General features: G+C 45.1%; 1 protein-coding gene across 1 annotated transcript; it reads right to left on the bottom strand.

Moving 5' to 3' along the window:
* Positions 1-2,027: 2,027 nt before the first annotated feature.
* On the bottom strand, positions 2,028-15,866 carry LOC118388268 (RNA-binding protein 5-B-like). Its single transcript, XM_035777130.2, has 25 exons — positions 15,723-15,866; positions 15,442-15,466; positions 14,475-14,640; positions 10,830-10,988; positions 10,560-10,629; positions 10,071-10,144; positions 9,166-9,249; positions 8,778-8,838; positions 8,351-8,413; positions 8,059-8,219; positions 7,738-7,835; positions 7,551-7,638; positions 7,398-7,469; positions 7,235-7,298; positions 6,773-6,864; positions 6,540-6,657; positions 5,890-5,981; positions 5,581-5,763; positions 5,226-5,366; positions 5,023-5,100; positions 4,721-4,909; positions 4,508-4,582; positions 4,266-4,369; positions 3,555-3,684; positions 2,028-3,167 (listed from the first exon to the last, which is right to left on the bottom strand). Exons 2-25 carry the CDS (start codon positions 15,447-15,449, stop codon positions 3,042-3,044), a joined length of 2,496 nt encoding a protein of 831 aa, XP_035633023.1. The 5' UTR covers positions 15,450-15,466; positions 15,723-15,866; the 3' UTR covers positions 2,028-3,041.
* Between the last annotated feature and the right edge of the window lie 63 nt (positions 15,867-15,929).

The raw sequence follows: 15,929 nt of genomic DNA, 5'->3' as shown, positions 1-15,929 counted from the left end.
TTATAATAGTATTAGTTTGAGGAAGCCAAGGGTTCTTGCAAATGCATGCAAATCTGCTGAAAATGACATAACGACATCCAGATACTGTGGAACAGGAGCAGGCAGATCGAGTGCAAATCCCAGGGTACACCTCGCTGTAGATATGTTAGTGCAGCCGGCCAGCCAATAGAGCAGCACCAAGAGGACGTAGAGGCGACCAGTCAGCAGCATGTAGGGGAGGATGGGTGTGGAGGACAGAACCAGGTCTAGCAGGGTTTCGAGGAAGTTGACCACGTGGCAGTTGATGCTGAAGGCAAAGAGGGGGTGGCGGGACATGGGGTAGTTTCCAGTCCAGTACAGAAAAGAGACGGTGAGGGGGCCCTGGGAGATGTGGAGGAACCACTGCAGCCTCAGAGAGAGGCCCAGGGGAGCAGGAACATATCAGGAGAGAGAAAATCTTCCTCTACTCTGCAGGATCTATGTGAGGTTAGCTACATTATATTACATTATTAAGGAGACAAATACAGTCCATGTTTATAGACTCAACAAATTGCATGAGATCTATTTTCTGATATATAAAGTAGGTCTAGACTAGTTATTGATGGGTTATTATTTTAGTTCCAAAGCATTTACACACAAATCATTCAAACATGAACCTGATCCCTAGAGACACTATACACATGACATACTGTACAGGCATCTACCAGCAGAGACATCGCTCTGCTCTGGCCGACAGTCTCTTGGTGATCATGAAGGCAGCAGCCAGGTTCCAGAGGGCACACAGGTAGTACAGCGGTCAGTTATTTCAGGGATCCTTGGGACATCCCTACCATTATCCTAACCTTAACTCTTACCATTTTAAAATGTCAACTTCAGTGGGCTAGGGACATGCCCCAAATAGCAAGGACTGTAGTACAGGCCCATGAGACAGTAGGTGAGGCAGCTGAGGATTAGGAGGGTATACTAAGGGGACATTGAATAGCAGGGCTGTGTACACACACCAGGCCAGTGTATAGACCAGCATGTAGAAGAACTGGCAGAGCAGCCAAGCCCAGGGAGGAATGTTCCACTGGGGACAGATGGGATAAAGGGAGCATAGGATATGGGATAGAGGGAGCGTAGCCTAGTGGTTAAGAGCAGTAACCAAAAGGTTGCTAGTTTGAATGACTGAGCCGACTAAGCGAAATATCTGTTGTTGTGCCCTTGAACTAGGGTCTTAACCCCGATGTCGCTCTGGATTAGAGTGCCTGCTAAATCAGTTTCCCAAACTCAGTCCTGGGCTGCTTAAGACCTCCATGGAGAGGAACGGCATTACCTGGTAGTGAGTCACCGGGGAGGAGAGGAACGCCATTACCTGGTAGTGAGTCACCGGGGAGGAGAGGAACGCCATTACCTGGTAGTGAGTCACCGGGGAGGAGAGGAACGCCATTACCTGGTAGTGAGTCACCGGGGAGGAGAGGAACGCCATTACCTGGTAGTGAGTCACCAGGGAGATGAGGAACGCCATTACCTGGTAGTGAGTCACCGGGGAGGAGAGGAACGCCATTACCTGGTAGTGAGTCACCGGGGAGGAGAGGAACGCCATTACCTGGTAGTGAGTCACCAGGTAGGTCCTGGTGGAAAATTGGTAGCAGTTAGTTCAGTATTCTCTAGCTTCAGTTTGTTAGAATGGCCATGCCTGTGGTAAGAGGAAAGGAAGTGGGGGGTGGGGTGGACTGCATCTGCAGAACATTTATTTTAGGTTTAAATCAAATGTAGTGGCCCTGCTTCAGGAGAAATATGACCCTAGAGCCCACACTATAAATGTATTCCGGATTTCCTCAATGTTATGTCTCTTTACTGACCGGTTGAGCAGCCAAGTTTGGCATGTGACTCTAGATTGCATGTTATCGTAGTCAATTAACCTTGCATTGAACTCAAATGTTAAGGATTCAAAGTTGAACATCTTGTGTAAATTCATATTTTAGTAAACTTATCCAGAGTGACTTAGTCATTGCACAATACCTGGAGAGCTACGCTCATCACTTACAACCAATGTTCCACACGAATTGAGTGATCGATCTTATTTAATATTTTCTGTACAAAATGAGAAAGCATATCATACAGAATGTACAATAATTTAAATACTATTGCCACAACAAAAGGAGAAAAACATGTTTATATCTTCATTCTTACAGAAGGAAATAATGACCTGTGCGTATATATATATATACACAAATTATAAGTTACATAATTCATAGTTTTACACTTTCTCCAATAAAGACCAGTCCTTTCTTTATGTCTCTCTTCCCTGCTAGGCTAATGAGTACAGTAAACATAATTCTCCATCCATCCCCTTATCGAGCGTGTCATCTTCTCCATGCCACCATTACAATCCCTTCAGCTCATCTCAAGGTGTCTTTTAATGGATGACTGTAGGGAAGCATTTTAGGATACCCCTGAATGTTGGTCCCACACAGAAAGGAAGGGAACATAGGACCAGGGCCCAGATTTACAAAGTCTTCTTATGAAGAAATGTCTTAAATGCCATTTTTCCTTAACTATAGACTAAAGATGCTATTCCTCAAAAAGGGTTATTGGAACATTTCTTATGCTTCTCCTTAAGCAAAAAGTTAAGAAATTTGATTATTGAAAATAAAGTTCATGGAAATGTTAATTCCAAGATAGCTAAACCCTTGTCTTAAACTCAGGGCAGTGAGAGAAAATGCAATTGAAAACAATTGAACATGTTTAATTCACACAAACTTCATCTGAAAGTATCAGTATTGATTATTTAAACCCAAGAACATGTTTTAGAATAGTGATCTCAGTAAGAAATACGGTAACATGATTGGCATTGCTAGTTAAAACGTTTGCTTAGCAACAAACATCCCAAGAATATATTTGAGAAGATGGTAAGAAAAATCATAAAATCTTCAGATACTGTTGAGGAATTGCACTTACAAACATCTTTTTATATCCTTAAGAAGCTTCTTAAGATTTTGCATAAGAAGTGTTTTGTGAATCTGGGCCCAGGTCCAGAAGGATGTGTCCATTCTTAGGAGGCAGGTGGAGTGGGAAAATCACTCCATTTCAGTGAAGCGGGCAAACATGGCTTTGCGGACAGCGTCTTTGTATGTGTCGGAGGCAGACAGGCCGTAGCTGCTGCCTTTGGTTCCAAGACCAGCTCCCTTTGCCCTCAGCTGAGCCTGTAGAGAGATGACAGCAGGCCTGTGATCAGTAAAGCAATGACACTGGAATCACTGGCATATTAAATAACAAAAAAAATCTCTATCCATCTCTATATACTTATTTTCCAATATATTGCTTAGGTGTTTAAACACTTTCAGACAATAAGGAAATTAGGTCGAGAGAAAGACAATGGGAAGGGTGTGCCCAGGGATTGAACCCTGGTCTCCGGTGGGAAGTTGTATATGTGATGTGACGTCTCGGGGAATGTTACCTCTACCACGGCTCTGCATTTATACAGCAAACTTAACAGACTTGTTGTCTTTGAAAGACACCTTAACAGTTTCCTTATGTTTAGCTGTTGGGTTGAAGCAGCACTATTACTGGTTTAACTGGACGAGATTCACCTCTATAGGTGCAGTGATGCCCTGCTGGTTACGGCCCAGACCTCTGCCCTCCTGCCATCCCATGGCCTGCAGCATCTTGTTCCCTATGTTGTCACTGTTCAGACCGTCCTTAGTGGGTTGTTCATAGTTACTGCAGAGGGGGAAATGACACAACAATCATTATTACCCAATCTCATGTCACAGAACATCAATGTAGGTTCTTGAGTCAACGTATGCTTTATTCAAATTGCAGACCGTAATGCTCAAAGCAGTTTTGTTTTTCAAATCTGTTTTGGAATACTGACTGTCCAAACAGCAAGTTACAAGCGACCAAATCAGGTGTTTGTTAAGACAGCAGTAATTTGCTGACATGGCTATGCTAGTTGTCATAGTAACGATGGGTGTGTGTGCAGTGGTGTCGGCTGACTGGTGGTGCTGCTCGTGCTTCCTATCAGTTAGAAGTTATGTGGCACGTTAAGGTGACAATGCCTGCCATAGAAGTTTCCCAGTTGCTTTGAATGTTCAAAATCATAGTCGAAGAATACTTAACACCTCAAAGGATAAGATTAACCAACTTTCAAAATGAGTCCTTTTTGGCTAGCCACAGCAGTCAACTAGCTGGCTAGTGGTTTAGCACATTTACATGGTTTTTTTCACCTATGAAGGTGGTTTGAAACTGCCAGTGTGAACAAGGCTTAAGAAGTATGTGCACGGCATAACACTAGCACTAACATGACTGGTGCTGGCTGTGCGGTGAATTTCTTCTTCTTGGGTGCTGGGGGTTCAGGGATGCCGTATTTTTCTCTCCTCTCCGCAGCACGGTCCCTGTACTTCATCTGTTCACAGACCGAGAGCAAGAAAGAGACACGGAGAGTGTGAATGAATGTAGAAACAAACCTGATAACAGGGTTTCTATTAACTGGACCCCAACTAAAACAGTTAAAGCAGCATCGTCTCCATGTCTGAGCCGTTACCTCGGTCTCTCTCCTCTCCTGCTCCTCCAGCTCAGCCTCACTCAGCTTAGATCTGCGGTGGACCTCCAGGTTTTGCTGGGATAAGACAAATAAGTCAAAGACCTTTACACTTCATTCATACATTTCAAGCTCTTCCTTTCCCAGATTAGCTTTTCATAACAGTTGAGAAAGTGGACTATTTTGGAGTTCTTCCTTCGAGTCAGTGATAAGTACCTTATGGAGGTCTGAGAGCTGCTGGTGGCGCACCAGGCCATCCTTATTGGGGAACTGTCTTCTACACAGCAGGCACGCCATCTTCTTCCAGTCTGTCAGCTGGTCCTGCTCACCACCACCGTGCTCCGGCTCTGCTGCACCCCCTTCCTCTGGGTCACTGTCTCCACTATAGGCTGCCACCAGAGCAACCTGGAGAAGGACAACCAGATGGTTGTATATTAACTAGGTAGCTACCATACCAGACTGGAAAATGTACTCTAAAATTGCAGCTCATACATTGGAGTCTAGTAACAATATCTTACCTTGGCTGAGTTGGTTGGGGCCTGCTCCTCAGGGCGCTGCACTGCTTCTGACATCAGCATTTCCAAGCTTCCAGCCTGCTGTAAAGTCACACCACAACACTACTCAGTCCACCTCGCCAATCTACCATCAAGTCAATGTTAAGATTTCCTGGATGGGTTTTCTAAAGGATTCAAACTATCATGGATAGACTTAAAATGTCTACCTTCTTCTCGAAGAGTGTGAAGCCTGCGTCAGCGGCCGCGGCCTCTTTCCTCTCCTCCTGGCTGACGGGCTGGAAGCTGCTCTTAAAGTTCTCCTTCTGCTTGTTCAGACTCTTCGCCCAGCGCTCCATGTCCTTAGCGATCTGAAAGGCCAACCAGAACAACTCAGACACCAACCACGGTATTCAGCAGTATCATTGTGTATCACTGTAATCCATGTGTATTTAATGTGTGTTAAGTCTTGTGTGCTCCTCTGCTGCAGAACCAATTGCCCCCTCTTAGACAAATACACTTGAACAAACTACACACAATTATCACAAGTCTAAAGTTATGCTGTCTTGATATCCCTCTGCCTACCTGCTGAGCCGTCTTGCTCTTGGGCTTTTCTTGTTTCCTCTCCTTGGATTCCTTAGCCTCGTTGCTAGCTGCTGCTGATGCATTCGCACTCTGCTCAGTTTGGTCGGCGGCTGAGGCAGGGACGTACGTCTGCTTCTCACTGTCCCAGTAGAGGTACTGCTGCGTCTGGGAGTTGTAGTAGTACTGAAGGAGAAACTACAACTATAAAAACACATACATCCACAGACCAAGTGTTCGCACAACTCAGACGGCATTGTGCAACAATGCAGAACAGCAAGAGAAAACACAGACTGGTGTGTGGGTACTAACGTGGGTATTTGGGTCGTAGTAGAGGCCGGTTTGAGGGTCGAAGTAGAAGCCAGAGGATTCGTCATACTGGTAGGTAGAGGTATCAGGTACAGCTGAGGATGAAGACAGAGTATGGAATATTAAAAGAGTCAAACACCTGGCTTGAACAGAGTAGATCATTTTACATCTGAAAGGATTCCACAAGTGTTCTATTGTTTTCAATTCGGCACTGGAACATGCAGTGTCAGTCAGACAGGGAACCTGCAGTGTCAGTCAGACAGGGAACCTGCAGTGTCAGTCAGACAGGGAACCTGCAGTGTCAGTCAGACAGGGAACCTGCAGTGTCAGTCAGACAGGGAACCTGCAGTGTCAGTCAGACAGGGAACCTGCAGTGTCAGTCAGACAGGGAACATGCAGTGTCAGTCAGACAGGGAACATGCAGTGTCAGTCAGACAGGGAACATGCAGTGTCAGTCAGACAGGGAACATGCAGTGTCAGTCAGACAGGGAACATGCAGTGTCAGTCAGACAGGGAACATGCAGTGTCAGTCAGACAGGGAACATGCAGTGTCAGTCAGACAGGGAACATGCAGTGTCAGTCAGACAGGGAACATGCAGTGTCAGTCAGACAGGGAACATGCAGTGAGACAGGTAGGTGAGTGAGGCTCTAACCTGTGTCAGTGGCCAGTCCAGAGAGTGTCGCTGTGGCTGTGGAAACCGGCGCTGTCATCGCAGCTGCCGAGTGAATTCCGGTCTGTTTTGCTTCCAGTTGCTGGGCCAATTGCAACGCCTGCAAAGACACAATTGGTAATTGTGGGAATCTTTACAGCAAGCACATTGTGAGTTGTGCAGTAAATAAGGCTGGGTGTCGTGACAAGCTCATAGGTTAAATACATAGGACTTACTTGTGTGGCAGTGTGACTGATGAGGTTGGATTGGTAGACCTGTGCACCTTGTGAGATCACCACTCCTGTAACTGCTGGGACACCTGGAGCCGCTGTCAATACAAGACTCCCAGGCTTTACAACATGCTATTACCAACACCTCTTCTGGAAACAGATCTTTAGCACCTGATGCCTTACCATACAAGTCAATGATTGTTGTAATGCTTCCAATGCTTCCTACATCCTTCACAGTACAAGTAGTGTCATCAGCGTACTGATGTATAACACTGACACCACAACCTGGGATTCCAACACCCCTAACCCCCTTTATCCCTAATTATTAAAGCAGCTAGGGGTTCTGTAGAAACACTGTACAACAAAGCTGACAAAATGACAGCCCTGCCTTACTGACCTCTCTACAGGGAAAGTATCTGTTAAAGGTATCGACACGGAATGAATTGCAGACTGTATGTTTCCTCTTACCTCCCAGTATTCCGTTCCCCTGGGAAGGGTCTCCTGCTGCCTGCTGGTAGTAGGCTTGGTAGTCCTAGCAACACAGAAAGGAAGTCAGTCAGTCACATTGGAGCATTTGCAATAAACCCCAGGGATTTCCAGACTGGGGTAACCTCCCCGCCTATCATCATACCTGTGTGTAGGGAGCGTAGCCCTCCTCTAGGTAGCTGTACTCTGACAGATGTCCTTCAGCACCCTGCTGAGGCTAGGAAGGAATACACTGCATCTTAATATGCGTGTGGCAAAACAAAAGACAGTGGCTGAATATGAGCGGTGTGTGGGTTACCTGGCTGGAGGACCACTGGGCAGCAGCGATGGCTGTGCTGGCCACAGAGAAGGCACTGATCCGGTTACCGTCTGGGAGCAAGAGATCCCTGAAGAGAGGAGAGTCAAGATTAGAGACGCTGTCTTCACTACGCCCTCTGAGGACATAATTTACTGAAAACCACTGACATCTGTGACAGGACACTTACTTCCTGGCACTCTTGGCATAGTCCACACCAATGGTCTTTCCATCCAGCTTGAGAGGAGGCTGTAGTCCTTGTAGGATGGTTAGAAGCTGAGATGCCTCCTGTGACGCAGAAAAAAAACAAAGCACTTAAGACTATTTTACACAGAAACATTTATACAGATTTCACTTAATCAAGCCAAAGATGAGAAGCACCAGTCGAGCAATATGGCCATTCATAATCATAAGGGACATCAATGAAGTTAGAGGATGTTCTGTAGAGAAACTAAAATGAAAGTCCATATCATGTGTATATGTGGAGACGTCTGCTTAAAGGATGGCGTACCAGAGGGGAGGAGAGCTGTACAAAGGTGAAGCCTCTGTTCTGGCCCGTCTGTTTGTCCTTAATGAGACGGATGTTGCTGGGTGACAGGTTGGCGTAGGGGGCCAGGGCTGTCAGGATTGCCTCCACCGTGGTCAAAGGGGCTATGTTCCTCAGGATGATTGCTGGAGAGGACATGAACACATACAGTCTAAAGTCTCTCACTGGCTCTCCTCAAACCCCCCTCCCCCATGACATCTGACAGGACATTATGGGTGTGTGTCTGTGGGCTGCACATTTGTGGAGAGGTACTCACTGTCGCCGTAGTAGTCTCCACTCGGCTGGATCTCTGTGACTCCAGTGGTGTTGGTCTCACCCTCTGTTGAGGCAGACAGAATGAGAGCAGGGCATTAACGTCATCTCACCTTCAGTACCCATGAGAGTCCAGGACATGAGTTAGAAGAAAACAAATCCGCTCCACAGGGATTTGACATCCTCGCTATTCCGCCAGTCAATTCTCACGTACGTTTTCAGCTAAATCTGATTTGTTCACAATACTAAGGAATATGATTGGTCAGTGTTTATGGGGCCATGATGACAGTCGTGTTAATAGGGTTGGCATTTCTAAAGTATATATATCAGTATTCTGTACTGGTCCTGTGCGCAGCCCCTCTTGCCTGAACATTGTCTCAGGCCATCCAGATGGGTGCAGGCAGTGGCTTCCTGGTTCAGGAACTACTTACCAGCTTTAGCTGCTCCACACCTGAAGCACTTCAGCCTCCTCCGGAAATTGTACAGGCCGCACTGCAAGCAACCGGTCACATCATTTTTATTGATAATACAGCTACTTATGTCCAGGACACTGCTGCCTCAGATGAATAGCAAACTAACAGCGGTGCAGCATACGGTACTTACCTGAGCCAAATGCTCACCCTGGCAACTAATGAAATCAGGGATCCCTATACCTAACGACGTGCTCCAACTCATTTGGCAGGAGCTCATTCTGGACTATAAGGTAACTAACAATTGAGGGCCTAACGTTGTCACTACAGCATTTCAGATAGGAGTGAAAGGTAAATATAGTGTGGGCAGCAGGGTTGGACATGTAGTCAAGCCACAAAAGAAACTTACAGTGTTGCAGAGCCAGTCTTCAAACTTGTGTCGCGGGATGCTGTAGTGCATGGCCACACTCTTGCCTTGGATGACCAGAAGTTTCTGCAAGAGGAGGTTCAAAATGTTGGTAATTTCAAGCTTCCTGGCAGGCACAGGTCTCACTCTAGCTGCAACCAAAGAACAAGCAGTGCTGGCAGGTAGGGAAGGGGAAAGGGACCCCCGGTTGGAGTTGGTATCAAAGACAGACAGAAAGATGTGTATGTGAGCTTGTGTACAGAGGGTTCTTAAGGTGTTTGAGACCCGAGTGTCCAGACTGAGCCGGAGCAGTGTGTATAATGTTAACATGAGAGATACTTTTATCAGCTTCCCTAGAACCAGGGATAAGACTCCCACAACAGACATTGGATGAAAATTAATTTGCTAAGAAGCACAGCATAAATCAAAGAAATCAAAAAAGGGGGGTGGCTCAAATTTGGAGAGGCCACTGGGCTAAAAGGAGTAGAAATTCACCATTTGTCACCTGAAGGCCTTAGGCCAATTTTATTTAATCAGGAAACTCTTACCAGCCAGATTGCAAGGTACTACAATCTCAAAGCTGGTTTGAAAATCAAGTGTTTTAAGTTAAGCTTCCGATAAATTAGGCTACATGGTTAAATTTTCTTGTCTTAACTTAGTCTTACACCATGAAAATATGGGGGGGGCTGAGATGGAATTAGGATCAGTGAAATGCTAAATAAACCTCTAAAATCATGCAGTCTTTCTGGATACCATATTCAGATTCCAATATTGTATTCTCCAACTAAAAATCCACATTTCCTTCAAAACCTCAGTTCTTATTTATAATCACTTTGGTTGCCATTTGGTTGTCTTTTTTCAGAGCCCCAAGGTAAAAAAAAAACTAGACTTGGCGATTGTGAAGCAACCTGATTGGTCTCCATCCATCGGGTAGCATCTTGCAAGTGATAAAACTCCACGAAGACGAAACCTCGGCTTATACCTAGAGACAGCATTCAAATATAGACGGGAGGAGTGTTAGTCAGAGTCCATGGGCACAACATTCAAACTGTCACAAACTGCTTCAGGGGCCAGTACGGCAAACAGTGGGCCATTCCTTTTGGGTTTTGCCATAGCAAGAAATGCTGCAGGATGACACTGGCCCAGACATACTCAGTGTGCCTCTATGATCAGTGTCTCTCTCATTTAAAACAGCTTGGCTGGCTGATGGCCTTTCTTACCTTTTCGCTCCACATCTTAAGACAAAATAAAATTGTTTCTTTGCTTGACATTAATTCTTAACAATTTCCTATTTTTATGTTGCTATAGCAAAACTGAAGTCAACTGAAGCAGATTGGCCCTGTAGTCAAATATAGTGTGGGGGGAGGGGGGGGATGCGTGGTACGCCCGGGTCTCACCTGTCCTCTTTTTCATCAGGCGGACATCTATTGGCTGGGGTCCCTCCAGCTGGTCCAGGGCAGCTCGGATCTGGACGGCAAGAGAAAGACAGACATTAAATCCATAGCCTTAAGTTCTGGAACACATTTCACTTGACATTATACATAGTTACTAATGTCTCCTCTTCGCAGAGTAGGCTATACAGTAGTGCCCCCACCCTTCTTCACAGAGAAAATGGCAGCCAACCAAACCACAGGTGGTGTGTCTAAAGCAGAGAAAGAGAAACTTACGTCTCCCTCTGTAATGTGAAGAGACAGGCCCCGGAGCATGATGGTTTTACTCTCCTTCTCCTCCCCTGGCTCCTCCCTGTATTCCTGCTCAGGGTAGTCTCCATCAGAGTGGTAACAGTCTTCAGATCTATCGCTGTTCCGTCGCTTCCTGTCTCTCTGCTGGAGTGGATAAAACAGTGTGCATCAGCATGGACCAATGCTAACTTTTGTCCTCACTATCCCAAATAACCAAAAACCTACTGTCCATAACATCATTTCTACTGGCTAGGACATTGTGTAGTTCTTAAGTTCATTGGGTTCATGCAGGGCCTATAGGTTGACATGCCTTCTCGCCATATTCAGCTATTAAATGGGCTACATCTGGTTATTATAAATATGTATATTTATTAAAGGGGCAGTGCAGTCAAAAATGTGCTTTCTGTGTATTATATATTCAAATCAAATTGTATGTCACATGCACCAAATACAACAAGAGGAATAAAATATACAAGAATGGAGCTATATACAGGGAGAACCAGATCAATGCGCAGGTGTATGAGGTATTTGAGGGAGGTAAAATGAATGAAAGCAGTGTAAAGTGTCTAGACATCAGGATAGATGATAATAATAAAGCTATTTAAGGTAGATGAAGGCAGGGTAAGTTGACTAGGCATCAGGATAGATAAGGCTTTAATAAGGCAACACTAGATGTTTGAACATTGCTGTGAGGACTTGCTTTCATTCAGCCACAAGAACATTCGTGAGGTCGGGCACTGATGTTGGGCTATTAGGGCTGGCTCGGTGTCTCCCTTCCATTTCATCCCAATGGTATTTGTGAGGTCGGGCACTGATGTTGGGCTATTAGGGCTGGCTCGGTGTCGGCCTTCCATTTCATCCCAATGGTATTTGTGAGGTCGGGCACTGATGTTGGGCTATTAGGGCTGGCTCGGTGTCGGCCTTCCATTTCATCCCAATGGTATTCGTGAGGTCGGGCACTGATGTTGGGCTATTAGGGCTGGCTCGGTGTCGGCCTTCCATTTCATCCCAAAGGTATTCGTGAGGTTGGGCACTGATGTTGGGCTATTAGGGCTGGCTCGGTGTCGGCCTTCCATTTCATCCCAAAGGTATTCGTGAGGTTGGGCACTGATGTTGGGCTATTAGGGCTGGCTCGGTGTCGGCCTTCCATTTCATCCCAATGGTATTCGATGGGGTTGCGGTGAGGCCTTTGCGCAGGCCAGTCAAGTTCTTTCACACCGATCTCGACAAACCATTTGTATGGACCTTGCTTAGTGCGAGGGGGAATTGTCATGAAACAGGAAAAGGCCTTCCCTAAAACTGTTGCCACAAAGTTGGAAGCATAGAATTGTCTAGAATGTCATTGTATTCTGCAGCGTTAAGATTCCCCTTCACTGGAAATAAGGGGCCTTGGCCTACCACTTTGCGGCTGAGGCGTTGTTGCTCCTAGACATTTCCACTTCACAATAACAGCACTTACAGTTGCCCGGGGCAGCTCTATCAGGGCAGAAATTTGACAAACTGACTTGTTGGAAAGGTGGCATCCTATGATGGCGGAACGTTGAAAGTCACTGAGCTCTTCATTTGGGCCATTCTACTGCCAATATTTGTCTATGGAGTTTGCATGGCTGTGTGCTCGATTTTATATACCCGTCAGAAACGGGTGTGGCCGAAATAGTTGAATTCACTCATTTGAAGGGGTGTCCACATCCTTTGTATATATAGTAGTATAGTTTTCCTTTACATAAAAAACATTAAACCAAAACATACACAGAAAATGGCTTCATTTTCATCAGATGACAGCAGATGTGCAAAGCTATTTCACTAGCAGTCACAAGTAAATGAGCTAACAATGAAAAGACAAGGTACATTTATAATGTTTTTCCTAGAAAAAACATAGCTAGCTATATTTCCCCATGTTTAGCTTGAAGTTAATCTTGCATTTTACTGGAAAATAAATAAGCTACACGAGAAAAGTAGCTACACATCAAATCAGACCGCTGTCTGCCTATAAATTCACCAATGGTCATTCATCTGAGTGGAGAATTGCAACTGAAGCACAAAATTTGTATGATGCAGATCATACAGTAGGCTAGCCAAGACTAGTTGTTTTATTTGTAGCTTCTTTTTGTAGACTACCAACAGTAGCCAGCATTTTGTTAGTATGTTCACTATTGAAGGTTTACTTTTGTAAATCACATTCCCCTAAAATAAATAAGCTCAGCGAGTAGATTGATGGGCACTTCTTTTTCCTCTGGACAGCTCACGTGTGATGTGTGAAGTAGAGGTTGACCGATTATGATTTTTCAACACCGATAACGATTATTGGAAGACCAAAAAAGCCGATACCGATTAATCGGCCAATTTTTAAAAATGTATTTGTAATAATGACAATTACAACAATACTGAATGAACACTTATTTTTTTTTTACCCCCTTTTTCAATTGTTAGTAGCTACTATCTGGTCTCATCGCTACAACTCCCGTATGGGCTCGGGAGAGACGAAGGTTGAAAGTCATACGTCCTCCGATACACAACCCAACCAAGCCGCACTGCTTCTTAACACAGCACGCATCCAACCCGGAAACCAGCCGCACCAATGGGTCGGAGGAAACACAGTGCACCTGGCAACCTTGGTTAGTGTGCACTGCGCCCGGCCCGCCACAGGAGTCGCTGGTGCGCGATGAGACAAGGATATCTATACCGGCCAAACACTCCCTAACCCGGACACTATGCCAATTGTGCGTTGCCCCACGGACCTCCCGGTCACGACAGAGCCTGGGGGCAAACCCAGAGTCTCTGGTGGCACAGCTGGCGCTGCAGTACAGCGCCCTTAACCACTGCGCCACCCGGGAGGCCCATATTGAACACTTATTTTAACTTAATTTAATACATCAATAAAATCTGACAAGGAAAAAAATGTGTCGTTCTGCCCCTGAACGGGGCAGTTAACCCACCGTTCCTAGGCCGTCATTGAAAATAAGAATGTGTTCTTAACTGACTTGCCTAGTGAAATATAGGTATAAATAAAAAAAAGATTTAAAATAAATCTGCGCCCAAAAATACAGATTGTTATGAAAACTTGAAATCGGCTATTCTGATTAATCGGTCGACCTCTAGTGTGAAGGCATCAACTGCTTGGAAAGTTGTTACTCGCTGGAGCATGGTGGTGTTAGAATGAAAGACCAATCAAATTGTTCAAATTGCATGAATTTTCCACTTTAATTTTTAATTTTACCTTTATTTAACCAGGCAAGTCAGTTAAGAACATATTCTTATTTTCAATGACGGCCTGGGAACAGTGGGTTAACTGCCTGTTCAGGGGCAGAAAGACAGATTTGTACCTTGTCAGCTCGGGGGTTTGAACTCGCAACCTTCCGGTTACTAGTCCAACGCTCTAACCACTAGGCTACGCTGCCGCCCCAATGTTTTTCAATGGCAGAACGCGACACTAAAGGTAAATGTTGAACCGGAAGGCAAAAATGTGCTGAAAAGTTACTGGCCAGGTCAGGCCAGACAAGATTCACTGGCCCCGGCCCAGCGTTGATACCAGTCCCTGATCAGTGGACTCTACTAGTAGTCAATGAGATTGGTTTTGGATGCACTCCCATTACAAGTCATGTCACTGGGTGCCTGACTCAGAACACATACCTCTGGACTGCCTCTGCTCCCCCGGCGTTCTCCTCCATCGTAGCGTTCGCTGTGTCTCTCTTCTCCCCATCGGCGCATGTCCTGCTCTCCCCTCTCACGCCACTCTGACTCACCCCGGCCCAGATCGTTGCCGCCGTATCTTCCGCTACGCTCTGTGCGACTCAACCTGTGCACAGTCAGGCATACATACACAGTAAAAAGCTGATTGAAATTTGACACACTCAAGGAATAAAGAATGTGTTCCAATGCAATTGTATATTGGTCAAGATAACTTCCAAGTACTTTTATTTACAGTTAGAAATGTAATCCTCCCAATTCTGATTTATTCTTCAAGCTGAAATTGTGTGTGGATTTAGTCAAGAGGTTTATCCAACAAACCACTGCATTCAAGTCTGGTCTCAGACTAAATACAAAATGCTGAGACCTGGTTGTGCGTTCTCGTTCTCATACTGAGAATGTCACTGATGATGCGATGCCTAACGCCCTAGCCAGTTTAATATGAGGGAGAGTTGCTTACTAGCAAACCATGGAATGGTAAACATTACTGCCCCTGAACAGGCAGTTAACCCACTGTTCCTAGGCCGTAATTGAAAATAAGAATTTGTTCTTAACTGACTTGCCTTGTTAAATAAAGGTAAAATAAAAATAAATAAATAAACATAAGCCAAAATCAGCAAGCTAAATTACTTTGACCGAAATATTATTGCAAGTGTAGTTGTAAGTTAGCTAACTTAGTAGGTTCGATCCCGGGCTGTATCACAACCGAGGGTGATTGGGAGTCCCATAGGGCGGGGCACAACTGGCCCAGCTTTGTCCGGGGTAGACGGTCATTGTAAAATAAGAAATGTTTTAACTGACTTGCCTAGTTAAATAAAAGGTAAAACAAAAAAGTAGCTTGTTAACGTTAGCTAACTTGCTAGCGAGACAATACAGTACCTACAATATTTTTATGCTGATTTAAACTCACCGTCCCATTTCAATGGTTGTCACGACTATCAAAGGGTGGAGATGTGTGGGATTGGGGGACAAGAAAAAAAACGTGTATTATTATTCCAGCATGTAAATACAACCTAGTTAGCTAGATAGTTTGCTTGTCTGCTGAAAGCAGAGGCAAGATGGAGACACAATGACGTACGCTTCAAGCGAACGTTAGCTGATTGAGACTTGCCTTGAGCTGGCTGGTACCTGGGTTAAGAACACAAATAGTAACGCATAGGAGTACAACTATACAGAAGCATTGTAACTCACCAGTTTAAACAAGCTTTAAAATAGTATACAAATATGTTTGAAAACAATTCAAGGACTTGCACATTTCAAAGGGAAAAATGGTGTTTGACTCGTCAACACTTTCTCCTTCCCAAGATGCTTAGGGCTGGAACGTGGAAAAAGACGATGCATGTTGGGTAACGAAGTTTTTTCAAGGGTGATCGGTGCCTTCGTACGCGGCTAGGTGTA

Source organism: Oncorhynchus keta, chromosome 10 (genome assembly GCF_023373465.1).
Source record: "Oncorhynchus keta strain PuntledgeMale-10-30-2019 chromosome 10, Oket_V2, whole genome shotgun sequence".
NCBI lineage: Eukaryota > Metazoa > Chordata > Actinopteri > Salmoniformes > Salmonidae > Oncorhynchus > Oncorhynchus keta.
Note: the sequence above shows the minus strand (reverse complement) of the source record. Positions and strands in the feature narration are given on the sequence as shown.